The sequence below is a fragment of the Sodiomyces alkalinus genome, assembly GCF_003711515.1.
Source record: "Sodiomyces alkalinus F11 unplaced genomic scaffold SODALscaffold_1, whole genome shotgun sequence".
Taxonomy (NCBI): domain Eukaryota; kingdom Fungi; phylum Ascomycota; class Sordariomycetes; order Glomerellales; family Plectosphaerellaceae; genus Sodiomyces; species Sodiomyces alkalinus.
The window spans coordinates 4271536-4295946 of record NW_021167079.1 but is presented as its reverse complement, the minus strand read 5'-3'; the positions used below and the strand labels follow the sequence as shown (position 1 = coordinate 4295946).

Genomic DNA, 24411 nt, shown 5'->3' with positions numbered 1-24411 from the left:
CCCCGGCCTTCATGCTCTCTTCTCCCCCTCTCTTCCTCAGATGCAGAACGCCTCGTGTAACGCTGCTGCCCCTCAACTCCTGTGAAGCTCCGTGGGTGCATCGAATGCCCACAATATTACGAAGTAGAGGGGATGATCAAATTTGCTCCTCCTGATGATATATGCCCCGAGAAATTTGGACTCCCTCTCACCCCGCCGTGCTGGTGGGTGTCCCTTCATGACTTGCTGGAAAAAATAAACCCGCCCCCGACGGAAGAGAAATGACTTTGTAGAATGTTCCCCCGATTCTGAGCACCCGTACGAACCGTCATGTCGTGTGCATTTGCACAAATGTTCACATATATGCCACCACAGAGGCACACACGTGGACACCACATCCACCCCTCAGTCTTTGCACACCGGTGCAACCCGTGACTGAGGGGATGAAGTACTGGCTTTACTTGGTGACACCGTTGGTCCTGGCCTTGACCACGCTGCCGTTGGAAAGAGCATGGCCGTTCGCGGAAGCATGGCCGTTGCTGTGTAGCTTGTTCTTCTGATCGGCGACCCCCGCCGCCCCCACCACCTCCACCTCCACCGCCTCGTCCTCCTCGTCGTCGTCCTCGGCCTCGCTGCGGTCATCATCGGCGGCACGGTCCCTGATGAAGCGGTAGGCGACGCGGATGATGAAGAAGAGCCAGAAGAGGTTGAGGGCCTGCAGGGACGACAGCAGGCCGAGAGTGATGTAATTGGAGAGCGAGGACTTGTACTGCTCGGCGGCCCAGTCGAGAGTGTAGGGGCCGACGGTCTTGTACTCGTTGAACATGGACCACAGGATCTTGAGGTTCAGATAGTGACGCATGTAGATCCAAACCACCACGAAGAGGAAGAAGAAAGGGCCGACAATGGGGCTATCGACGTAGTTGAGAAGCTTCGAAATCTGATGGTTGGTTGGGGGTGATAATGTCAGTCATCTTTCCCTTTACATGGTGGGGAGGAAGCACTCACAGCGAGGAAGAAGTCGCTAATATCATGGGTCGTGTACACGGCCAGCCCCATATAGGTGAAGTGGAAGCGGTAACTCAGACCGATAAGAGTCAAGGTAACAATATGGTGGCCGACAAGCTCCTTGAAGTCCTTCCTGGGCTTCTCCATACCGAGGACAAGGACGATAGCCTGCTGAGCCCAGTAGGCGGCCTGGAAGAGATAGTAGAACTTGAAGCCGGCCTCGTGGGTGCGGTGGGGGAAGTTCTCGTACATGCCCCGGGTGTTGTAGTACCATATGGGGCTGCTGCGCATGACATACATGCCGGCAGGACCCAGGAAGGCAAAGTAGATGGCCGTGTAGGCCTGTTCCATAAATCGGGCCTGCTTGGCGCGGGAGCGGATGCCGGCGCGACGGGCGAGGGGCTTGAGGATCTCCTGCATGATGAACTCGCGGGTGAAGGAGAGGACGATGGTGTAGAATGCGACCAAGGCGAGGTCATTGATGCCCTTGCCATAGTGGACGGGCGAACCAGGAGGGGGCGCTAGAGGATGGTCGGAGCCCGCTTCGATCGGGTAGGAGAGGAAGATGAACCTGTGGACCGGGTTCTTCTCGGAAGGATCGAGGGCATAGAGAAAGCCGAAGACAGCAAGGAGAACGGTGGGCAGAAGATAGGTGCGCCTAATCATGGCTTGGCGAATCCGGGCGAGGAAACCCCGAGCGCGACGTCGTTTGGACACTCGCTGGTGAGAAATTTGCCTGCGGTCAGCATGTGATGTCTTCTTGTATCAGGAATAAGATGGACGGAAAGAAGAAAGAAGTAAAAAAAAAAACAAAAAAAGAAAGGAAAAAGGACTGTGATGGGAATATGAGAGCGTGTTTTGGTCCTTACTTGGGAATGGTCGGAGCGGTCGGATGCTGCTAAACTGGCCTTGGAGGTGGCCAGAGCCGCGCCCGTGTCACCGGCGCGGATATCCTGGCCGATGGCGCTGGATTGTCTCCTTCGGCGGGCAGCAGCACTGGCAACTGCGCTCTGATCTGGGAGGGCGGCATGAAAATGGTCGGCCGAGGTGTTTAGGAGCGGGAAAGGTTCGGAGCCCTCCATATTTGCTGGGCGGGTCGGGAGGTCGGGAGGTCGGGACCGGCGGGAATCTTTTGTGGGAAGCTCTAGGAAGCTTCTAATGTTCTAATGTAAGGTATATCCTGACGTAGGAACTCCTTCCTTTCGTTCCTTTGGGTTTGTCCGAACGCGGTCACGGTTCTTCGACGAAAGCTGTATCGGGGGACTAGGTCGGGATTGAGTTTACCGTCCTGCCGCTAGACGGTGACGGACCACCTGTTCGTTCAACGGTATAGGTGTGGGAAACGGGAAACGGGTAGCTGCTAACGGGTTGTGACTTTCGTTGCGCAGGTTGAATCTTAGGACTAGGGTGTATTAGGTCGTTCAGAGAGAAATGTGTGTGTGTGTTGGGGGGGGAGAGAGAGAGAGAGAGGGAGAAGGGGGGAGAAAAAGTCCGCCGAGAAGAGACGGATGCGACGGGTTTTCGCTTGTCTCGGGGGGGATTCGATTCGGCAGGCGGCGCGGGAAATGCGTCGATGAGGGTCAGTCAGGAAGAGAAGGTTGAGAAGAAATGGACGGCCGAGAGGTGCAATGTGTTGACTGTTGATTGATTACTCGACTCCATTAATGGGGAGCTTTGTTCTGTGTCTCGTGTCGACTCTGCAACTGACCGGATCTCCTTAAGGAAATAGGGGTAGGCGGAAGGGGAAAAAAAAAGAAAAAAGAAAAGAAAAAAAAGTGAATGGAAGGGAAGAAAACGGGAAGAAAATAATACACTACTTGACAAGGATGCGCGAGGTCAGATCGCGGTCCCGGGTCTCGTGTCAGTCAAATATAACCCGTCGGGGTCCATTTCGTGGTTGTACCTCGATTATGGTTCGTGGACAGGCGAGTAGAGAGGGGCGCCAAGGCAAGAAAGGTGGGGAGGGGTTGAAGGGGGAAGGAAAGAGGGACTCGGTCAGGGTGAAGAAAAGAAAAGAAAAGAAAAAAAAAAGAAAAAGAAAAAAAAGGAGACTTGTACCTACCTATATTGCAACCCTGATGAACGCTCAAGAGTTCCCTATGTTTATTCGTTAGTTCTGTTTGAGTGGAAATGAGTGATGAGCCCATCTACACTAGGTACCAACAAATATGCACCCCCTGAAGTACTCATTGGCTCTGCGACTTGTGGGACGGACAATTTGGGACCAACCTGGCCTCGGTCAACGGGACGTCGAGACTCGTGAGAAACAATTTCATTTGCTCCGTAAATTAATAATGACCAACGTACGGATAGAAGCATACATGTCGGAGAAACCAAAAGGAGAAAACCCGAAGCGGCTTCAAAGTGGGAAAGGACAAACCCGGCCAAAGTCACATCAAGAACAAGAAAGAAGAGAGCGAGAGAGAGAGAAAGAAAAATCAGGGGTCAAACGGAGACCTCTAAATAGCTGGATTTCCATATGGCTGCTAATAATTCCTTGTGTCGTTCGTCTCGGACCATTCCACATCAAACCCACCTACTCCTCAAGAGACTGCCGCCAGTCCCCATGGGAAACAAAATGCTTCTCCAGATAATCAAACAAAACCCAACGCCCGTCGTGTAGCTCCAGCTCAGCCCCATCCCTCTCCATCTCATGTTTTGATGTCATGACGCCAGCCCTTAAGACAGGGAGTAGTAGCCCAGAACCCCAGAACCCCATACCCCACTGATGCAATGCCTATTTTCGAGAACAAGCCTCCAGAGCGCCTTGCGTGAAAACAGCCGATACTATTACAATTTCCTCACAAGACCCGACCCCCGTTTTACGGAGTCAAAGGCCTTCTGGCTTCCTGCCCGGCCGCTCGCCTGGAATGCAGCGTTGGAGACTGAGCCCCCCCACCCACGTCGTCAAGGTCGTACTGCACCCGAACCCCGGGCCATAGCGGCGGCCGGTTCGGATTCGCACCGCCCGTCGTCTCGACTGGCTGGCTGGGCCCCGGCGACCTCGCCGAAAAGCCACTTGTAGTCCAGCCTAGGTCGGGCGTCGCCACCGTCCCCGCCCCGAGCCCGTCGAAGTTTGGAAACGCTGAGGCTGCGCTTGCGCTAGCACTTCGCGCCAGCGGTTGTGAATGCTGTGGTGGCTGCGGCTGCGGCTGTATGCTGCTGCCAGCCCTCTCTTCCTCTAGCAATTGCGCCAGAGCGGCTCCTTGCCGGGGAGGAGCCGGGACGACCGTCACCGGTAGGCTGTCCGTCTCGGGAGTGGGTTGCAACTTCTCTCGTATCTTCTCGGCCTGCGTGGCAGCGAATTCTTCGAGCCTGGTCCGGAAATCCCACCGGCCTCTGGTCCCGCCGTACCTGTCCCGGGACCACGTTTGTGTCTGCCCTCGAGATGTCGTCGCATGGGCGCTCATAGCGGAAGCCGGGGTACGCGCGTTCCGGCTCGGGTTTGTATTATTTTCGGCTTCGGCTAGGGACCGGGCGCCATGTGCACTCCTCGCCGCTGGTCTCTGAGATTCCGGGTCCAGCGCAGCTGCATCCGCCCGCTGTCTCGGGATCGGCGCCGCTACTACGTCGGCATTGTCCTGGTTCGGATCTGAGTCGGACTCGCTGTCTACGGAATTGCTGTCTGCCTGGCGACCGAATCCCTCCGGTGTTCTGCCTGTCGTCTCGGATGCGGGCTGGTATCGCACGGCGTAGTCGGTGCTCGCTGCGCTTGCGGTATCTGTCCTGCTTATCGGGGTCACCACGGGTGCCGGCCGGGAGGGCCACAACGGCGGCCGGAACACGCCTCCAGTGGGCGCTCGTTCCCCACGGGACAAGGACAAGCCGGTGCTGTGCTGCTGCTGCTGTTGTTGTTGTTGCTGTTGGTGGCGTTGCTGCAGATGTCCTTGCTGCTGCTGTTGTTGTAGTTCGTGTTGGTAATTGCCTTGGTACCTCGGCGGAATCGACGTTAATCCGGGCCAGGCCAGGCGTCTTGGCGCGGTGGATGATCTTTGACTTGCATCGTCGCCGCCGTTGTCGTCGCCCCGTCCGCCCCCATGGTCCCTGGGACCACCGCTGTTTGTCCGTTTTCCGTTGATCCTGCGTCTCAACCAAGAAAATTCGGAAGGCGGCGGGTCCATCATCTCGTCTCCGTCAAAGATTTCGCGCCCAAGAATGCCATCCTTCTTTTCCTCCCTCTCCAAAGCCTCTATCCTTTCCACCCATTCCCAGACGACGACACTCGCGGCGGCCGCCCCAACCCACCGAACGTAGTCTCCCCAGCCGATGAACTCGGGCCGCGATATGTCCAAGACGAAGAATACGACAGGTACAAGGATGGAGAAGAGGGAAAGAACCGAAACGAGGACCATGTTCTTCATGAGCGGGTGGTAGAACGCGTAGCGCTTCTTCATGAGCGCGTAGTATATGACCCAAGCCGCGTAGAGCAGGCCAAGAGACAGGTGGAAAAGGTAGCTTAGAGTGGGTACGGCATGGACGAAGCTCTGGGGTCGCGCGTTTCCCTGGCTACCGCTGGTGGTGTAGTAGAAACTGTTGAGAGCGCTGAAGATTACCTGCAGCGTGATGAGGGCGAAGGCGGTCCATTTGATGATAACCTTTGCCCTCTGGCGTGGAAAGAGGCGAATTAATGTCTGGGCTTGCGCCAGCCAAAGAAACGTGTCAGAGACCAAGCGTATGGCTTTCAGTTCGGTACTGTCCAGGACTTCGACCTGCAACTTGTCGGCGTTCTGGACGCCCCAAGAGTACTGTTCCTCGGCCACCCGGAAGGTATCGGCAGTCGCTATGGTGAGAGAGATGGCCACGGTCATGGCCGCGGCTTTTTGTAGCCACGGGCGGCCACCAATGGTGATGCCGCCTGAAGAGGGTCCCGTAAAGCCGCGCCGACCCAGGTACACGATACCACCGTCGAGAAAGGAGCGTGGGGTAACGAAAAGCATAATGACGAGCATGTAGGCTGTGACAGTGGTCGCGGCGAGGGCGTAGCAGACGGGGAATGTCGACGCGTAAAAGGGGTCACGAAAGTCGGAGTATTGAGGGCCGCCCGAGGCATCGGCTTCGATCTGGTTGCTCTGAGAAATGTGAACCGGAATCGGCGTCGCGGTCGGTGTTTGGCCTGGGGCGCATGGCGTCTCAAGCACGGCGGCGTGCGTCAACGTGGTCAGGGGGAGACCTGGCCCGAAGGACAGCACGCCGCCAACAGATATTGTGGTTTCGCATAAAGCTGAAGTGATGGTCGGTAGAGACGTCGTTACGGATAGTGAGGGCACGGTCATTGTGGCGGCCGTCTCGTTGAATGCTTGTCGACGAGGAACGGAGCGGCCTGCCGCTGGACGACAGTGGAGAAGAAAGAGCGTGAGAGACTACGAGCGGTCCTACTCAATCGCCATTGAACGGGCGTCGCATTTGCGACCGAAGGCGTCCAAGTGGAAGTACGGATACTGATCGTTTGGCGGTCGTTCGGTCGTTCGGTCGTTCGATCGTTCAGTCGTTCAGTCGTGGTCGAGTTGAGTCGAGTCGAGTCGAGTCGAGTCGAATCGAATCGAGCCTACCTTCGGGAGGTAAATGACATCGGTCGGATCGAGTCTGAAGAAGGTCACAAATTGACAAAGAGCCGGGAGACTGCAGACGAAGTCGGAGATGATTCGACGGGGGGAAGACACGCGATTTCGTCCGCGAAACTCGGAGACCTAAAGGCTGCAAGTCAAGACGTCGTGTGGGTTCGTCCGTGCAAATATTGCCAAGCGATTCTTTTCGTGGATGGAGACAGGACGTTAGGAAGATGCATCAAAGAAAAACGAGGGAGACGATTGACCAGGGCGGTAGAAGAAGTCAAGACTCGTCAAACAAGGTCAGAGATCGTGGGGATAGAAACGATTGATGGCTGGGCGCCGAGTCTTTTTTCGGAAAGGGGGGGGGGGGCGCGACGGGGAGAGCGGGTATTATTGGGAGTTCGGTTCAGGGAAAAGTGAAGACCTGAATCGGAGAAGTACCTTACGGAGTACATTACTTTCAGGTACCTACCTTACCTTACCTTATCCGAACCCTCGTCTTGTCGAGGACGCAACTGACACTGTCGTCGCTAAAAGGTACCTGTAATTAGGGGTGAAGTATTTGGCACTCGTAATTTTCCTTGTCTTTGTTCTGCCCCTCCCCCTTTTTTCCCCCTTTCTATCCCGTTCCCATGGAAAAACGAAGCATGATACGGAGTGCGGACTCTATACTCTCTGCGCCGCGCTCTTTTCACGAATGCTCTGGAACCCCAAGTCTCCAAAGTCTTACGAGACTTTGGCGGTATGATACCGTTGGGGTCCCAGAACTTCGAGCGGCGATATCCGTCACTTCTCCAGATTCCTGTTTTTTTCAAGCCCTTGGAGCGAACCCCTGTGCACTAGCGCACTGAAATGGGGAAAGGATAATTAAGCCGTTGGTCCTCGGGGCGATGGCGTCCTCAACCGGTTCTTTACGTGTACACTAGTTTCCAGGTTTGCATTAAGCGACAGGACCTGCCTCTCACTGTTGGGAGGTCACCCGTCGCTCCCAGTTGTTGCGGTCCTATCTGGCGTATTTATTAGATTATTAGAGTGCGAATCGGCGTTTTGTCTACCGTTTTCTATCCCAACCGCTTGCCCAGATAGGGAGGAGATGGTCAACGGCGCAGCCACAAGTCCCCTGAGAAGTCAACTAAGGCACAGTGCGCAGGTGTACAGTAACCTACCTTGACCTAGATGCGTGGGTCAAAAAGTACCTAAGGTACCTATGAAGGTACGTACATACGAAGTACATTACCTCCTGAATCAAATGCAGTTATCTCGGTCTAGGTAAGGTACCTTTTTTCAGGTAGGTAGCCACGGTCTTGAATATCAGTTTACCTGTAAGCACGTGATTATTACCTTTTAGGTAGGTAGGTAATTATGCCTACTCCGTTTCCGTACTTTGCTTTTCATTTAAATGAAGATATGTTCTTACTGGTCTTAATAGCATCTGACACAACACATTATGCACTCCTGACTACTCAGCCCGTCTCCTTTGGCTTTCCGACTTTTCATTCGCCTTGCATCTTGCATTTTCTCATTTTCTCGTAGTGAGATCAATGCTCTCTCTTGCAGTTGACACATAAGGGACAACAGAAGAACTGAGGGCCCACGCCGGACTCTTTATGGTATATCTTGGCATCAAATTCGTATCATTATCAGAGGTTCAACATAACACGTGCGAGGAAGCTTCGTGGTTCGTGGGGTTCGTTGTGAGAATTCCTTGGCAAAGCTTGTCCGGCCAGTACCGCACAGGCCGTCTTGGCCATCTCACCCCCGAATTTGGTAATCAATCTCTCCTTGTTCTCCGTCCCCGACTCCCTCTCCCTCTCCCTCTCGTTCCAAGGAGTCAAAAGTGACAAACGCAACACTGAAAAGGCACCGTTACACGCGTCAGGTCCGTCATGAAATGGTAGGGAATAGACGGACGATTCTTCCACTCTATAACTTACCCGGGCATTATGCCAACATTTTCGGAAATCCCGCCAGCTACCCCTGCCTTCAAGGGTATCGCATGATTCCAACGCCGGGAATCATGACCCAAAGCACCTGTATAGGTTATGCAATCCCTATCCCCACACTCACACTACTCGTCCCTCTCGAACGAATCGTTGAGATAGCCTACAAACGCCTCTCTCATCCTCGAAACGCTGAAATCCCCTACACCCTCTAGCCCAATGCCTCCCCGATTCAACCCGACAAAGGCTCTCCTGAGACGCTGTAGTTGTGGCAGCCCGACCTTCTTCCCAGGCAGCTCGACTGTCAATTCTGCCTTGCCATCACCGCCTGCCGAGATCTTGACCGACCCCCCTACTTCTCCACCTCCCTCCTCCTGTTGTCCCAGTATTCGCCGTACCACTTCCTGCGTCTCTCTGTCCAGCACGTACAGGTAATCACCAGAAGTCTCCCGGTTCCGCTGGGCCGTTGCTTGGTTAGGCTTGACCTTCTTGCGTCCTTGGCCCGCAATGGCGTCCCAGATTCCGTCAAATGTTCGGCGTGTCTGTTCCGCGTCGTCCTCCCACACGAGCGTGAACAGAGGACTGTCCCAACGCGTCATCGGATTCGGCTCCTCGTAGCGGAACACGAGGTTGTCCCAGTTATCTGGCTCATAAGGTTCCTCATCATCACCTTCAAGCCCGTCGTGTTCTCGTTCTTGTTCTTCTTGTTCCTGGCCACCGTCGCCGTCGCCCCCAGAAGTCGGAGCCTCTCCTCCTGTATCCGCCCCCTGGCCTCGCTCCTCTGTCGTCTCCGTTGTCCTCTTCCTCTTGCTCTCCCTCCTTCGCAACCGCGCCTCGTTCACCGCTCTCGCCCGCTCAGTCGTACACCCCACCTGTACAACGACGCTTGGGGTGCTCGCCGCCTTGGCTTCGCAGTGTAGCTGATACCTCCACCCCTTGATGTAATTCAGCCCGTCGAGGATCACGATGTCCCGGTCGGAGAGAACACGCTTGACAGCGCCGTAGATGCTGGCCCGGGCGTCCTTCTCCGGTGCATTGGCCGAGCGTGCGTGCGGCGGCAGCGCCGAGAGGTCATACACGGTGCGTGGGATGGAGAGGGTTGTGTCGGAGATGAGGTGGAGGCGGTAGGGAGGTTTCTTGGGTTTGGCGCCAGTATTCCCGGTGTCGGTGTCGGTGTCGATGCTGTTCTTTTGCGCAGACTCGGATTCGGCGGCGATGCGGTCGGCGAGGTAGGCGCGGAGTTGGGCGGCGCGGGTAGATTTTCCCGACGTGGGAAGACCCGAGAAGATGATCAGCTAGGTTGGGAGCTTGTCAGGATGAGCACCATCTCACAATCATCGGGCAAAGCCTGACTCGGGGCTGCACCGGGGAGGGCGGCCATCTGACTTACGGGCATGATGACTGCCGGCGCGGCGAGGGGCACGAAAGAACAATGCCGTAGGGCAATGTAGACTGCTCTCTGGGTACGTACCGACTGGGATACTGTGAAGGTCTCGGTGTTGAAGGTGCAAAAAAAGTCCAAGGTCAACCACGGCGTTCAATGCGGGGTCCAATTCGTTGACACCCCACCCCACTTACCTAAAATGTACCTAATACTGCCTTAAAAGGTCTCACGTCCCACGTTACACCGAGATCTCTTATACGGATCCTCAGTTCTTCGCATATGACCAGCTCCCATGCCCGAAGGTGTTTTGTTCTGCGAGAAAACTCCATGCAGGTCAAATGCATACTCGCCATGCCATGTGATGGAGACCGTGAGAGCTTGGTTGACGTGACCCCCGCGGCCTCGGAACAGAGATGCTAAGCTGGTCCGTAACACCGGGGTGAAATCAAAGAATGTAATTATGGTCTTCCGCTTTCTTCATCCGTACTTCTTAGGGTGTTAAATTTACCCACATATGCCTACACGAGTGGCTCACTTTCTATAATCAACGGAAATATGTTCGACGTAATTATGTTCAAGAGAGTCCAGATATCTAATGCCGTCCCTTGGAATCTATAAGTTCCCCCAATAGCGCCGCGATCGAGAGACTAACTTACGTCTCGAGAGAACTCCCCGCAGTATCTGTCATGCAGTCGATATAGAGCAGTATCCGCTGGCCCGCGAGTTCTATCGTCTCCCTCAAAAAGGTATCGTTCCCGCCTAGTGCGGCCTTCTTACTCGGCCGCCCCCGCCTCCTCGTCGATTCCGGTCTACCCAGCGATTTCTTCACAACCGCCCCGCGCGCTTCTATGCCTCGGACAGCCGCCTCTCTCAAATCCGGCATGCACGCCCCCAAGTCCGCCGGTGGAACCGACGCGAGCGCAGCCTCGAGAAGCAGCGCCACGCGGGCGTTGTCCTCCAGGTTGTCCGTCGCGGCCGGCCAGGGCAAGAAAAAGCAAGTCAGGGACCGCGCCGAACGGACCATTCGGTCTCCAACCGAGTCGCCAGCCTTGTAGGGGTGCTTAGAAGCCGATGGGAGCAGGCCGTCCAGCAGTAGCACGAGGACGTCGGCAACGATGGAGGCAAACTCCGGGGGCTCGCTCTCGGCGGCCCAGTCCCGCATTCTGGTGATGTAGTGCTGGAAGACCTGCACCGGCTGCTCGCGCAGCTGTTTGGCAAACTCGGCGTGTAGGTCGCTGAGGTCCGAAAGCTCCGAGGGTAAGGCGTCGGCGACAATGGAGAGTAGGACAAAGAGGCGGAGGCGGAGGGGCATGGAATCGACGGTGCCGCGGAACATGTCGTCACTGACACCATGTCGTGGCGTTCGTGGGGTTTTCTGGGGAGATCCCTCTACGTCTTCGTCAGAGTCGGTGAAATCCACGTAGCCCCCGTATTCGCCGTTGTCCACGTCGACGTGTGTGGGGAACAACTCGTCGCTCGGACGCTGCCCGTCTCCCTTGAGCAGACGGTGTTCGTTGTGGAAGACCTCGTGGAAGAACCGCCGGGACAACTCCTTGCCGTCGGCGAAAATGGCTTTGAGTACCCGCGTTAGACGCGTTCGGCCAGCGCGGTCCTGTTTGACGTACATCATGAGCAGGGACTCACGGCGAAGTTCCAGGCACTTCTGCCCCGTCTTGGATTCGGATTCCTCGTCCATGTGCTGTCGCCAGTTCCAGTCGGCCTCGAGGGCATCCAGCATGTATTCCAGCCACAATTTCCAATACCTCCAACGATGCGGGTAGAGGATGCTACAGTTGAACCCCCAGCCGAAAACGTGCCATAGATCCTCGGCTTGATGGAAAAGGCTCTCCTCATTGTCGTACTTGTTATAGATACGCTCGTTGTCGATTCCATCGTGTCCATCCTCGCCTGAGACAGCACGCCGTTGGCGGTGGGATCGATAGACGCCGCGGAATCGGAAGGCCGTCTTAAGGTCTGCATTTATGGGTCCCGCAAGGGATAGCAGGTTCCGTAGGTATGTCCACGAGTCGGCTACGACCGCCAAGTCATCGCGCTCCTTAAGCCGCGTGGTGCGATGCGGATGGACGGTTATGGTTGAAAGGAGAGCCAGTTGGGCCGGCGGAGCAGCATGGACGGGGGGTTTTAAGCCATCCTCACGTGCTTGACTTGAGAGAAGCGTTTGGTTGAGCATAAAGATGGCCTTGGAGTCTTTTTTTTTTTTTTTTCGTTTAGCACCATTCATTTATTGAGGAGGCATGTCACGCTGCTGCATATAAGACGCCGGACTCACACAATTGCTCCTCGATGAGAATCTGACATTGGGATTCAAGCTCACGGCGGAGCGGTATAGCCTCGCAATAGCTTGGAACAGGTTCGTCCTCTTCATCAGAAGCGACTTTCGGCTGATCGCTCTTGTGCGGCGTTTGAATCGCCGTGGCAAAGGACGCGTTGGAGGAGTCACTTCGACTGGGCGAGAGTGAGGAGGATACCGGCATATGCTCCTCCATGGCATGAAACGGTCAGCGAGTCGCTTGCATCAGGTCGCTGTCCCAAAGTGTCGATTTGACATCTCTCTACTGTTAAGCTCAATCTCGGCAAGAGAAGGGAACGAGTCGATAGACGACGGAAGAGAGGGCCGCGGGCGGCCGAGAAATAGTTTTTGAATACCTTGTCGCCAATGAATAGACTGCAAGGTTATGAGTTTAGGGACCCGAAAACGGGGGCGGTTTGAAATCGCGACGTATTAAGAGCAATGACATCCGCAGTCGGGTCGCTCTTATGTGTAGAGGTGAGACTTCTTGTCTATGAAGTGCTTTTGGTGAGACAAGTTAGGAAAGTTCGGAAACCTTATTACCTAAGAGCTGCATACGATGGGATAATGGTGGCTTTCTGACCGAAAACACCGAACACACCGAACACACCGAGTATTGGCCAATGGTCATGCGACCCGCTTAGCCTTGCACTGTCCTCGCCATGTTACTGTCGTTGAAGGAACTGCGCCACTTCCGCCCCACGACTCGAGGTATGATAGGTATCATTCAATGTCTGTTCACGCACGCATCGACGGTACCGGGCGGCAGAAGCCCCACTTAACCCGTCAATAGCTTGACGCATTGGGGGCCTCTTTATATATCCAGTTGTTATTGACATCCTGTCCGCCTTCGACACTACTCAGCCACGGGCAAGCTCTCGCTGAACGGGACCTATGGTGTTCCGTCTTCCGCATCTATGTCAGGGCAATACGCAGGCCATAATAAGGTAAAGGAAGCGAACGAAGAATTGTCAACGTTGGCTTGCCGCAGGAGAGGCGACGAGTCTAATCCCGCCATGTCTGTCCCGAACATCTAAATTATGAGTTACCCGACCCAGTTCCTGTTCCCAGACGCGCCGCTATCCCTTCACTCACTAAGACTCGTCGACGGCAATGTTCTCATTGGCTCATACCCATACCCGCTTGCAATACCCATAATGTCAAAGAAAAGAAATAGACCTCCGGACCAATTCCGTTTCCTTGGTATGTGACTGCGAAGTCATAACGCCTCTAACACCGTTCCTTGTTTTATCGAGTTGTTGATACAGTCTTCAACACCAGTTCGCGTTGTGTGTCTCCGGCGACTCATTCTAGAGTCTGGCTTGAAGGTGTTTATCCACCGTATGCTATTGTTGTTAGTTAGCCAGCCCGGTCGCGCAAAAAAAGGGGGCACAACTGTTACTTACTTGGGTCAATGGGCTGGCCACCTGAGCCTCCGTTATTGCCGGGGTCGCTGTTGCCCAGCTCGACTACGGCGGAGTTGAGGAACTTCATGGCGTGCGATGGCGCTTGTAGATGGAACTGGGTTTCTTTGCGCATGTCCGCGATGGGCACTGCGACGGCGATGCTCTTGGAAGAGAGGACTGAAGAGCGTGAGGATGCGAGGAGCCTAGACCGAGGTATGCAAGGAACTAAGGAAGACGACTTGCACTTGGAGTATGTTGCAGAGTCAATAGCAAATATGTGGAAAAGCTTGATAGCAAGCGGTGGAGGGGATGGTAGTGTATATGCGTGAAGAAAGTTGTTAGGGGATGAAGTCCAAGATCCAAATCTTTGGTGTCTTTTCAGAACATATATATATATACATGGAAGGCTCGAAGGCAGCAGCCAGCCATGACCGAAGAGCTACTCTGTCTGCCGGACGGGGTGCCTACCCTCAGGCGACCTGGGCTATGACGAGATTCTGCCATGTCCAAACAAGGGTTCTGGGGTAGCCTTGACTGAGCCCGAGTCCTACTGGCCAGAACTTCAATGGACTACCTCAATTTAGATATCCAAGAAGCATGGTAGCCTATTCCAATTCCACTTTCGGTGACTGGTAACCTTGTACAATCGGCCGAGTGACAGGCTCATGCTTTCTCCGATTGGCCTTGAGCTCAATGGCTACGACCGATGCGTTTAGTCCTGAAAAAGCGGACGACTTGATGTTTTGCAGACGAAAATGGCAGGGGTCTCAGGCAGAGGATCCGTGACTCAATTGGGGCCATAGGTGTAGGTATGTTATGCCACAGGCAGATGCCAAGGGGTAGGTAGGGGTATTTGCACCCATCAGCCTCAATCGGAACTCCTTGGTACGCCTGACAGGAGAAGCAAGGTGGTACTAGAAGGGAAAGAAAGAAGGACCCTCAAGAAGGCTGGAGGCAGGACAACCAGAAAGGGGCAGGGAGGAGGCTTGGCTGCCTAGGGTCAATTGGTCCAATGTCTTCAATGTCAGATAAACACGCCCTTCAAATTCGAAGACGCCAAATTGTCAATTCAAATCCAGAATTGTACGGAGTACACAGCGGACACTGTTCCATTCTCTCATGCGGTTCTCGGTAGGGCTGTGGCTTGGGACGGTAGCCTACCCGGCCCCAGACAAATACGCGACACACTCGAAGGGTCGGTCCCATGACATGGGAATTGGGGAATGAAGACAGTCAGGGCCGCCAATCAGGATGTCCGCTTTTCTCGAACTTTAACCGAACAAAGGGTCTCCCATTGGGAGAGGGGGGTGGAAAGCCAAGTCGCACAAATCGACCATACCGCGAATTTCGGGCCACACAACACCTACATTACCGGGACTGTCTGGTCACTTGAGCCTCAAAAGCTCGGCCGCATTGCCGAGGTGTGGTGGTGGGGGATCGACCGCTCCCGATGAGTCAACAACAAGACTTAAATATAGGTAACTGTGTGTATGATACAACAGCGGCCGGATGGAGCAGCGATGTCGGGAATCCGTCAGGTGTCTCGGCATGACACGATGTGATCGTCCAAAGACGATGACAGGAGCCCGAGACGTTAAACAAATGAGAAGCCCGGAAATTCATTCTGGCACGTAAATATGACCGATAGCAAAGTTGGTGAATCGAAATCGGTTGATTAATCGTGCGAAAAAAGTGTGAGGAGAGAAGAGGGAAACAAAGAGGAATCCAGAGGGGAAATGACTTGAGAAGGTTCGACACTTGGTGCCTGGCTGACATAATTGGAGTAGGCTAACTGATAATGGATTAGCCGCTATTATCATCTGCAAGCGCCCAGCCACTTCATTTTCCATTCGCGCTAAGACTGTGAAATTCAGATGACTGCGGAGCGAAGAAAAACATTACTCAGGCTACAGAATTTGGCCTCAAATATCTCACCAGCTATACGTTGTATGAGAATAAATCACTAGAGTGCATAGTCCCTATCACTGAGGCGCTGTTCAACTTATTGAGCCATAGTAGCCCGTAGCTGTTGAAGTCATTGCGGTTCTCGTTAAGAGGTATCAATGAGTGCATGGTACGCGTACGAACCATGGTTATGGCAGTTATACCTGGCTATTCGACTTGTACTCCGAACAACGAAGTACAAATTGTGCGGGATACCGAAGGTAAGGTAGGTACCTAAGGAGCTTGGCGTTTCTGGCATCGCCCCACCTCGTCCCATTATGTAATCTCCGCACGAACTACCTAATATTTCTCTCGAGGCTCAAAGTTTTATTTTCCCGTTTCCTCCCTCTTCCAACTCCTTCATATTTTCTTCACCAAATACCACATTGACGAAGCAGTGCCTCCGCGGTTTCTTGTGAGGCCCGGTGTCGTCTTTCGAATTGAGGCCAACATCATGGTTTCTGAGCTACCTGCGTCATGCTTGACAAGGCAGTATTCTGCAACGCCCGGGTTCCTCTGGCGCTTTTGTCTCGTGACCCTCAATTCTGTTACCGAAACGCCTCCCTTCACGTCTTCCGTCCGTTGACACCGGAAAAGGGGGTTTCAAATCAAGGACGTCGATTCGTCATCTGCAGGTTTAACTCCTAGGTCACCGACGCGGATATCATGCTTTCTTCGCCTCGCTGAACTGATCCCAAACCAATTCCTCTACGTGAGGAAGCACATGTGCGTGATGTCCCGGCCTGTTCTCCTTTGGAGATCTGTCGGGCCACGAACAATGTGTCGTAGGAAGAGAAGAAAAAACCCCACGAATTGCCTACACCCCGCGCTCTCAGTACGCAGGAGTGTCAACTTTTTTTTATTCGTTCGTAAGTGGGAGAATGATTCAAGGTCTAGACAACCAGTCCGCTCCACCCTGCTGCCATTGATTCTAGTGTGGTATCAGGACTAAAATCGGACAAACATATTGTCTCGTTGTCCAGTCTCAGCCCGTCTTTTCCGTGCGTGTATGCGATGCCTGCATCGTTTCGTTTGATGAATTGCCCATTCCCATCCCTGCCTTGTTCATGTCTTTCTCTTCCACATAGCTATCCAGATGTTGCGCCGTATGTCTGGACTCAACGTTCTCCCAAATGCACCTCAAAAAAGCTCTGGACCACACATTACTGAACTGGAATCGCTGCCCACGGCCGTTACTGTCTTGTCCGAGCTCATCGGTCAGTCATAAAGAGTAGATACCAAAACCAAGGATACTTCCGTCCTTGCCTCTATAGTCAGCCCGCCGGCCTCTAATAATCAATGTAGCCCGATATATTTCCGCCCCATATGCCGCATGTGATATAATCGCCCCAAGTTGCCCACGAAGGATTATTTAAGGAACGTCGTGAAATATGTAATTCGGGTCGATGAACGAGAGGAGAAACCTAGCAATCAACCGACCCGTATAATCCTGAGAGACGTCCCGAGGGTATGGGTGATCTTCTGGCGCCGTCAGAATCGGGTTGATCAGGCTTCGTAGCTCGGTCCCTGTCGGCGGCGACAAATTGGTCAGTCCTAGCCGCATACGAGTTGGTTTCACGGGTCGACGTCACTCACTGTCCTTGAGAAGCTGCTGGAGACCGCACACCATCTCATACGCGGCGTCGTTGTCTTGCTTCAGTTCTTGGGCCAGAGCGTCGTCCACCAGCGGATTATACGCCTTGGACGATCCGTCCCTGGCCGCGGCTTCCCTGGCATGAGTCTGGTAGACCTGGTGGAACTGGAAGGCGAATTGTTTAAAGGGGAGGTTCTCCACCTCGCGGTTTATGCTCAGAGCCAGGTCGCGCTTGAATTCGGGGGCGCAGTGCTGCTGTATGCTACGCTCGTTGCGGGCGACGACGAACGTATCTACTGTGGTCTCGACGGTCTCCATGAAGAGACACAGCACTAGGAACGCGGCTAAGCAAGGCGCCCACTCGTGCCTCGACTTGGATTTCAGGGACTTGGTGAAGTCGTAGAACAAGTCCTGGACGCTTTGGATGAGGAATTCGTCGATGAGTGCCTTGATCTGCCTGTTCAACACCCGCGATGTCATGAAGTTGTCGCTGCCGTGCAAGAAGTTTGTCTGCTGGAGTATGGATATGGTTCGTGGGGTCAAACAAAGGTGCCGCGTCATGATGTAGTGCGCCGAGTAGACGGAGAGGGCTTTCGTCACAATGGGTTCCTATCGTCCTGTTAAAGGTCCCTCTCTACGGATACAAGCTGATAGACCGTCACAAGGGGCAATGATGCACTCACTCCTGTCCTGTTGGCATAGGCCTGAGCGATCGCCAGTATCTGCCGAGGCAGCCCGGTTTTGCACGTCTCGGTCACTTGATCTGCGCAAACGGGGTCTAGGGCAAGGTCACGGATGTAGTCCTTCGCCCTCTCCTTCATCATGTCTTTCGCTGTTTTCGTATCTGCGTCGAGGGCCAGTGGAGCTGTCCAGCAAACCTGCAGGTCCATCCGGTCCTGACCAGGAAGCATGTGCAAGTGCTGCTGAACCTCCCTCGTCTTGGGAGAAAACAACTTGGCGGGGACCTTGAGCACGGCTGCAAACCGAACACCGGAGAATAGCTCAACCTCGACAGGTTGACGGTACTGGCCAGGAACGGCTGCCAGCGGCGCGACGTTCTCGCTTATCCATGAGGCCATCTGGTCCTTCTTGAAGTGGGTTCGGATGAAATCCGGAAACAAGACGGTGTTGAAATCCTCGAACTGCCAGCAGATGACTTGGGGCACCGCCAGGGCGAGCTTCTTGCAGGTCTTGCAGGGGCGCTCCTCGCCGCATTTCACCTTGCGAATGCGGCAGCAGAAGCATGCGCCGCGCTGTCGGACCTTGCGTGCGGTTTCCTTGGAGGTTTCGGTGAGTGGTCCCTTGCGACCACGTTGTGTCATCCGGCCGGCCTCGAGGCATTCCCATCGATTCGGTTTACCGTTGGCGGCGCTCATGGCGCTGGGGGTCACGATGACGAATTGGCTCTCCTCCAGACCCGCAGGCTGCTTTCTCTTATTCTTCTCGATCCTGCCGCTTTTCACTCCATGGACTTTGGTGGGAGACACCTGTCTCTTCCTTTCGCACTGGTCCGTGGGAGACCCGGGGCTACTGCGACGGACGGAACTCGAGCACGACGAGCTAGAGATATATGGCGATGTCGAGCAGGGCGTGTCTTGTGTCGGGCCCGGGCTCTGGTCACCGGGATGGAAGTCGCTGAAGGGCCATGGGTTGGTGCCACTACCTGCTTGGGGAGTTGGAGCGTCGTTAAATTGGTGTTGGAGCGGTTGGTGTGGACTCTGTTGGAGCTCGGGCTGTTGCAGTCTCTCTAATTCATGTTGCCCCTGGTGAAATGGAAACGCCTGAGGCGCGTTAAGATGAACGTTGTGAGAAAAGGAACTCATAAGCGAACTCCCATCTCTGGTGGGCGAATGTTCAGTTCCAATGGGACAGGAGGGATAGGTCGTAGGTATGTTGTAGAAGCTCTCGGGAGAAAGAAAGTGATTGCTATCATTAAGAGAAGCTGTCGTAGCAGGAACGGCGGAAGTGTTGTGGGATTGCTCCGGGAACGTCGTGTGGTCATGTAGTCCCTCGATACCGAGGGGAAAGCCCAGATCGAAACCAGGATCATGATACAGTAATGGCATGGTTGGAGGAGACGGGGACGGATCACCGGGCGAGTGCTGAGGGTGAGAGATGATGCAATAACTAGCGAGGCTACCACTCGCGGGGCTGGGAACGAGGCAAATGGAATTCGAATTGGACCTTCCACTGGATAGCTGCTCGGTGTCGTTGAAGTCCTCGTATTCATCATTGGGGAACCCATACGGCGAAGCCGAGAAGGGGGAGCGGTGCTGAGGGGAGACCGACGCCATGGTGAGGGTTGTCGAAGTCGTCGGCCCTAGACGGCCGGGAGGGACCCGAAGGGCAAGATGAGATCTTACGAAACCAGTATCGCAGGAGACGACCAGTGGACCTTCCAGATGATAACGTCACGGATTCTTCGAATTGGGTTGGGTTCAAAGGCGTGTTCTGGTTCTGGTTCTGGTTCTTCGCTCATAGATGGATGGTCCGGGCTCGACTCGAATATTTGCGTCTGCGGTGGTCTTGACAAGCGACAAAGCCTGGTTTCTCGACCTCCCCGCCAGATTCTTCTGCAGTGTCTCTGATGTCTTGGACCCTACCTTCTGGTGATGTCCAAAGATCCGGAGTGTTGGCAGTGTTCTTTTCTTTTCAAGGGTAGGGTAGGTCAGACAGTTCAGTTGCGTGGGAGAGTAAAGTACCAAGATGCTGAGAAAAGCGATACAGGGGGCGTGGCGGGTGGGGTGAAAAGGGACGGAGAAAGATCTAATTAACGCAACGGGGAAAGGGGAAGGGAAGGGAAGGGAAGCAAGAAGGACGAAACCTCGTCATCTCCGTTCTAAGAAGAATAAGGTAATTAACGCGTCGGGTCGCCAAACCCCGTCATCTTTCTGCTTCGTATTACTCTCTTCTTCGTACCTAGGTAGGGGACGTACGACACTGGTGACCCCCTATTCATAGCTCAATAACAGAGGGAAGTACCACATGACCCAGTGTCCTCCTAAAGCGTATGAGATGCGGGAGGAAAGCGACATTCTCTTGTTACTGCACTTCGTAGTCCTTGGGGGATTGGGGGCCGCCAGGGGATCGCGAAGAAGGGTCAACTTGCATCCGCTAAGCCATTTTGAGCCACCGAGCTTCGGTTATCGAAGTACCTTAGGCACGGGGACTAGGTACCTACTCTAAGGTAGAACCGTTTTGCCAACGCTTTCTCACACTTGGCTCCCGCTCCCGCTACTGTAACTAATTTCTCGGACTTCAACCCGAAGAATAAAGAAATAAACCAACGCCATGAAGTCGGCGCGTTCGTGTCTACCTGTCTACTATCCGTGTCTTATATGCCTATGAAGTTACGAAGTTACGAAGTAGGCCGCCTTGACGGGGCTTCGAACTCCCAAAAGTAAAGAGCAAAAAGACACTTCTATATGAAGAACTCGTATACGAAAACCTATGTATGCAACCATCCAGATTCGCGAGAGAGCTAACAGTCAGTGTCTTCGTAAACAATCAGCCGGCCGTCCGTCCCAATAAGCTAGTTACACCCGCCATCGTGGCATCGTTTCTAGATCCCAACCTAAAAGTGACGCACAACACACACACACACATATACATATATATATATATATATATGTCCAGTACATTCTTCTGCATCCCCCCGGCTACTACCGTTTGCGCTGCGAGAGGCTGAAAGAAAAGTGGTCGGCCACTACTCCACGATAATGAGATCGTGCAGCAATCTGTAAGCAGCCAACAACACTTCATACAGAGACATCGTCCATCATCATCCCCAGTCCTGCCTTTGCCGTTCCAGCGCGGCGTAAAACAGTGGTTCACAATACCACTATTCCACCCCCTTCCGCCCGTTCACTCCCAAGAAGAGCACATTCATCCATCCTTGTGAGAAATCACATATCGTTCGGCTTGAGAAGGAGAAACAATAAAAATAAATCGACCATACATGATCTGCACAAAACAGGCTACCAGAGAGCAATGTACGAATAGCAGTGGGAAACGTGGTCCAATCGGGGTATGTGAAAACAATCCAAAGCGGCTAGAGGGGTTCAAAGGAGGTAAAAAAAGAAGAAGAAAAATCGGGGGCAGAGAGAGAGAGAGAGAGAGCGGGCGGGGGAAGGAGGAGGAAGAAGAGGAGTAAACTTGATTGATGGAGTAATGAGAGGAGCAGCGAGTCGGGTGACGTTGATAACGTCGGCTCTCGTCGGTCTTACTGCCGGAACCGCGATGCTTTGACGCGTTCCTGGATCTGCTGCTCCGTCTGAACGTATAATTGATCGAGATACTTCATGGCGCTTGCATCCTTCAGAATTTTAGCCACCTGGATGCCGGCCGAGATGAGCTGCAGAATGTTGCGATCGTCCTTCAGCGGCCGGCTCTGCTGTTTGGAGGCGTGCCGCATCTCGAGCGAGTTCTCTAGGACGGTGACAAACTGCTTGATCTGGCCGTTGTAGAGCACCCGGGCCGGGATACGGCGCTTGGTAGCCAGTCGCTTGAGCAGGTACACCCACTCGGTCCACTCGCGGTCTTGCGGCCGCTCGACAGGACGCATGTCCTGAGTCAGCGGAATGGGGAACTGGTACTTGGCGACAAAATCGTATGCACACTGAGATAGGCGATCGTTCACTTGCGTGAGAACGGCGTCTTGTTCCTGAACGAGGAGGTGGGTGGGAAGGTGAGGGAGCTCTCGCTCCTGAAGGGCAATGTAGTCTGGCGGAGGAGGTGCAAGAAGCTGATGAGGGCCGTCGAACTCGTCCCGGTTGGACGGTCGACGTTGCGGCCTGCCCTTTCCATTCACCTTGTTCTTCCCGGGCGGAGTCGTACTGGGCCTATGCTCCGGGGAATAGTCCGAGAGGTTTGGCGACGTGTTGATATCGTCGACCGAATCCGATGGGGAGAACCTCTCGCGGTGATCCCACGGTTGAGAGTGTGGAGTTGTGTATGAAGTATACCGGGGACCGCTGCCACTGCCGCTGCCACTGCCACTGCCATTCGTGATATTTGGGCCAGATGACTGCCGCGAGGTATAAGAGGGGACAGTGCTCTGGGTCTTGCCTAAGGGCAAGTTGTAGCTGCTGGCTGCGGGAGAGTAGATAGGGATGCTTGAGACCTCCCGTTAATACTTGGATCGTCTTGCAAAGAAAACAGGGTCTTGTCATCTCGCAATACTCACCTCGACGGTTGGTAGAACCCCGAATCATAACCAGACACCGGCGAGAAGGCATCTGTATACATGGTGCTTTCCGATGGTTAGCCAGTCTCCTTCGGTAAGCCCTCTGCAAAGATATGACCAGGCCCGTACCTCCGAGGTGCGTCCCACGTTCCGTTTGACATGGCGGGAGTCGGAGTCCTGTGAGCAATATCCAACTGAGCCATCTCTCCTGGCTGAGCAAGGGATGTCACAACAAGGGATGGGCAATCCGCCTCCGGGTATATCGGGTTCCTTTGGAAGGGAGTAGCACAAAGTGAACACAACCTTGGACAGATAGATGGTTGCCACAGGATGGGTCAGCCAAAAATTCCCAGTGTCCTGGAGGCACGATCCTTGGGCTTGAATAGTAAGCACACCAGCGAGTCCAGATTGGTGCTTCACCGGAAAGGAAAAGTCCGCGGTAACAAACGCCTCGATCTGGAGGCGGTACACCAAGAAGAAGCACCGACTTCCTGAAATAGGGGAATAAATATCGAAACTGGGAAATATGCTGTCCCGAGTGTTGCAGGTCCGGTGTTCACAACGGCCGACTAGGCTGGTTTCAAGTGACAGGTCCAGTAGGTGGCTGCAAGAAAACCACTAGACCATCAAGACCGCAATTGCTCTCCTTGACGTCTCGCTGATAGGATGTAAGGATACCAGGCAGGCAGTATCGGGGCTTGAGCAAGATGTTGCGAGACGAGCACGTTCGTGGGCGGGGACCAGAAGGACCGGATTAGAGGCATTTATGCTGATAGAGAATATCTTCGTCAAGGCCCGGGCCAACTCCTGGGACGTCAAGACGGCTGATACTGGTCGAGACTGTACAAGGTAGGAAACGCTCTCGGTTTTACCCAGTTCAAAGAAAGGCGGCGAGAGGAAGAAAGAACCTGGAAGTTATGAGGCGGGGGATTATACAGAAATCCGATGGCCCCAACAGTTAGCAGGATGGACTGATGGAGCGCCTGTGGTCTCAACCGGAAGCCGCGTGTAGTTTAGGAAAGAATGGCAGGCGGTCCGGGAAACGATTGGATTTGGTGGCTCCGTCAGTGGTTTCCTTTCCGCTTCGGGATAAAGAGAGAAGTATGAATCGTTGAATCGAAGATGAGTGGTCGGTTGTCGGTTGTCCGATAGTCCCGGTTCCGTGAGGCGAAGACAAAAGTTGCGACAACTAATCAACCACCAGGGTGCACCCCAGATGCGTGGTAGGTATCTTAAGGACGAAAGACTGCCAGGTAGAACAGGGGCGAGTGAACTCAACGAGTGGACGAGAAAAGTCGGAGAAGACGACTAGTATAGGGCATCCATCGGGCCGTGACGGAATTTTTTTTTTCTCTCTTTTTTTCTTCTTCTTTTTTTTTTGGTTGAGATGAAATGGGAGACCGAGATATCGAATACCTACATACGTCCGTCCTGTTGCCCAAGGTAAGGTACCGGAAGGTATGAGCAGCTCTGCCCAGGTACGAAACAAGTGCGAATAATTACCGTAGTTTGGCTGCGCGAAGATATCTGCAGGGGAGTACCTTGAAGCGGGAAGAGGCGGTGACGCGGTTAATGGCAATAACTTAAGAAGTAGCGCGTTGGGCACGAACCCCGATGGCGACGCAAACGGAGATGCCCAACCATGCCGTGATGCCCACTGCCAAACCGGGCAGACATATTGGCAGCCCTTTTCATTCTAGTATCAAACCACGTACCGAATCGGAGTTTGGTTTAGCTGAAGGGAGGGATCTTCTTCCGTAAATGTACAAAGAAAGCCCGACTCGGGCCTCATATTGACCGTTCCTTATTGTTTATTGTCCTATTGTAGGCAATCACAGGACACGGGCGGCGATTGGGATTTTGAAGTAATTTAATCTGCCTGATGAGGACGGGATCAGTCCTCCGCACAAGGTAAGGTACCAAGAGGGGCTCAAGGTGAGGCGGAGGGCGGAGGGCGGAGGGTGGGGGTTGGTCCCTTTGTTTCGGTCGGCGTTACCATTTATCGGCAACAAAGGACACACATCACGTGGCATACCTTTAGCTTCCTCTTCGGACTTGCCTTCCAAAATGTCTTCGACGAGCCAATCATATCAAAGCGCGAAGACCAGTAT

The 24411-nt window shown here is 54.0% G+C and overlaps 12 protein-coding genes across 12 annotated transcripts in view; 4 read left to right on the top strand and 8 right to left on the bottom strand.

The window, feature by feature from the left end:
- The window catches only part of SODALDRAFT_355003 (hypothetical protein), a gene marked incomplete at both ends in the record, with an annotated part of 1350 nt that extends 1131 nt beyond the window's left edge, over positions 1-219 (bottom strand). The window contains one exon of the mRNA XM_028613771.1: positions 113-219. Coding sequence (XP_028470623.1) covers positions 113-219 — 107 coding nt within the window. The remainder of the gene's footprint in view (positions 1-112) is intronic.
- Positions 220-436: 217 nt separating this feature from the next.
- SODALDRAFT_268405 (longevity assurance proteins LAG1/LAC1) lies at positions 437-2069 on the bottom strand (the record flags this gene model as incomplete). The annotated part of the gene is made up of 3 exons (XM_028607605.1): positions 437-919; positions 988-1707; positions 1857-2069. The coding sequence occupies 3 exons, from the start codon at positions 2067-2069 to the stop codon at positions 437-439; spliced, it is 1416 nt and encodes a 471-aa protein (XP_028470622.1).
- Positions 2070-2872: 803 nt separating this feature from the next.
- SODALDRAFT_24443 (hypothetical protein) lies at positions 2873-3695 on the top strand. The gene has a single exon (XM_028607388.1). The coding sequence runs from the start codon at positions 3156-3158 to the stop codon at positions 3579-3581; it is 426 nt and encodes a 141-aa protein (XP_028470621.1). The 5' UTR covers positions 2873-3155; the 3' UTR covers positions 3582-3695.
- Positions 3696-3809: 114 nt separating this feature from the next.
- Positions 3810-6260, bottom strand: SODALDRAFT_336412 (PalH-domain-containing protein; the record flags this gene model as incomplete). The annotated part of the gene is made up of 3 exons (XM_028612591.1): positions 3810-4369; positions 4462-4533; positions 4985-6260. 3 exons carry the CDS (start codon positions 6258-6260, stop codon positions 3810-3812), a joined length of 1908 nt encoding a protein of 635 aa, XP_028470620.1.
- Positions 6261-7168: 908 nt separating this feature from the next.
- SODALDRAFT_355001 (hypothetical protein) lies at positions 7169-8536 on the top strand (the record flags this gene model as incomplete). Its single annotated transcript, XM_028613770.1, has 7 exons — positions 7169-7193; positions 7252-7370; positions 7511-7548; positions 7623-7686; positions 8004-8068; positions 8264-8415; positions 8508-8536. The coding sequence occupies 7 exons, from the start codon at positions 7169-7171 to the stop codon at positions 8534-8536; spliced, it is 492 nt and encodes a 163-aa protein (XP_028470619.1).
- SODALDRAFT_347697 (RNA polymerase II elongator complex subunit) lies at positions 8153-9872 on the bottom strand (the record flags this gene model as incomplete). The annotated part of the gene is made up of 2 exons (XM_028613315.1): positions 8153-9771; positions 9867-9872. 2 exons carry the CDS (start codon positions 9870-9872, stop codon positions 8605-8607), a joined length of 1173 nt encoding a protein of 390 aa, XP_028470618.1. The 3' UTR covers positions 8153-8604.
- Positions 9873-10420: 548 nt separating this feature from the next.
- SODALDRAFT_304413 (hypothetical protein) lies at positions 10421-12631 on the bottom strand. Its single transcript, XM_028608979.1, has 2 exons — positions 12151-12631; positions 10421-12068 (listed from the first exon to the last, which is right to left on the bottom strand). The coding sequence occupies exons 1-2, from the start codon at positions 12365-12367 to the stop codon at positions 10513-10515; spliced, it is 1773 nt and encodes a 590-aa protein (XP_028470617.1). The 5' UTR covers positions 12368-12631; the 3' UTR covers positions 10421-10512.
- On the top strand, positions 12613-13208 carry SODALDRAFT_354999 (hypothetical protein; the record flags this gene model as incomplete). Its single annotated transcript, XM_028613769.1, has 4 exons — positions 12613-12678; positions 12816-12882; positions 13036-13090; positions 13163-13208. The coding sequence occupies 4 exons, from the start codon at positions 12613-12615 to the stop codon at positions 13206-13208; spliced, it is 234 nt and encodes a 77-aa protein (XP_028470616.1).
- A 3475-nt stretch (positions 13209-16683) lies between these two features.
- SODALDRAFT_24340 (hypothetical protein) lies at positions 16684-19568 on the bottom strand. Its single transcript, XM_028607383.1, has 3 exons — positions 17799-19568; positions 17118-17724; positions 16684-17048 (listed from the first exon to the last, which is right to left on the bottom strand). Exons 1-3 carry the CDS (start codon positions 19407-19409, stop codon positions 16894-16896), a joined length of 2373 nt encoding a protein of 790 aa, XP_028470615.1. The 5' UTR covers positions 19410-19568; the 3' UTR covers positions 16684-16893.
- Positions 19569-20570: 1002 nt separating this feature from the next.
- On the bottom strand, positions 20571-20975 carry SODALDRAFT_24294 (hypothetical protein). The gene has a single exon (XM_028607380.1). It carries the CDS (start codon positions 20875-20877, stop codon positions 20623-20625), a length of 255 nt encoding a protein of 84 aa, XP_028470614.1. The 5' UTR covers positions 20878-20975; the 3' UTR covers positions 20571-20622.
- Positions 20976-21302, top strand: SODALDRAFT_24293 (hypothetical protein). The gene has a single exon (XM_028607379.1). The coding sequence runs from the start codon at positions 21074-21076 to the stop codon at positions 21266-21268; it is 195 nt and encodes a 64-aa protein (XP_028470613.1). The 5' UTR covers positions 20976-21073; the 3' UTR covers positions 21269-21302.
- SODALDRAFT_24299 (hypothetical protein) lies at positions 21303-22496 on the bottom strand. The gene is made up of 2 exons (XM_028607381.1): positions 22301-22496; positions 21303-22229 (listed from the first exon to the last, which is right to left on the bottom strand). Exons 1-2 carry the CDS (start codon positions 22360-22362, stop codon positions 21338-21340), a joined length of 954 nt encoding a protein of 317 aa, XP_028470612.1. The 5' UTR covers positions 22363-22496; the 3' UTR covers positions 21303-21337.
- Between the last annotated feature and the right edge of the window lie 1915 nt (positions 22497-24411).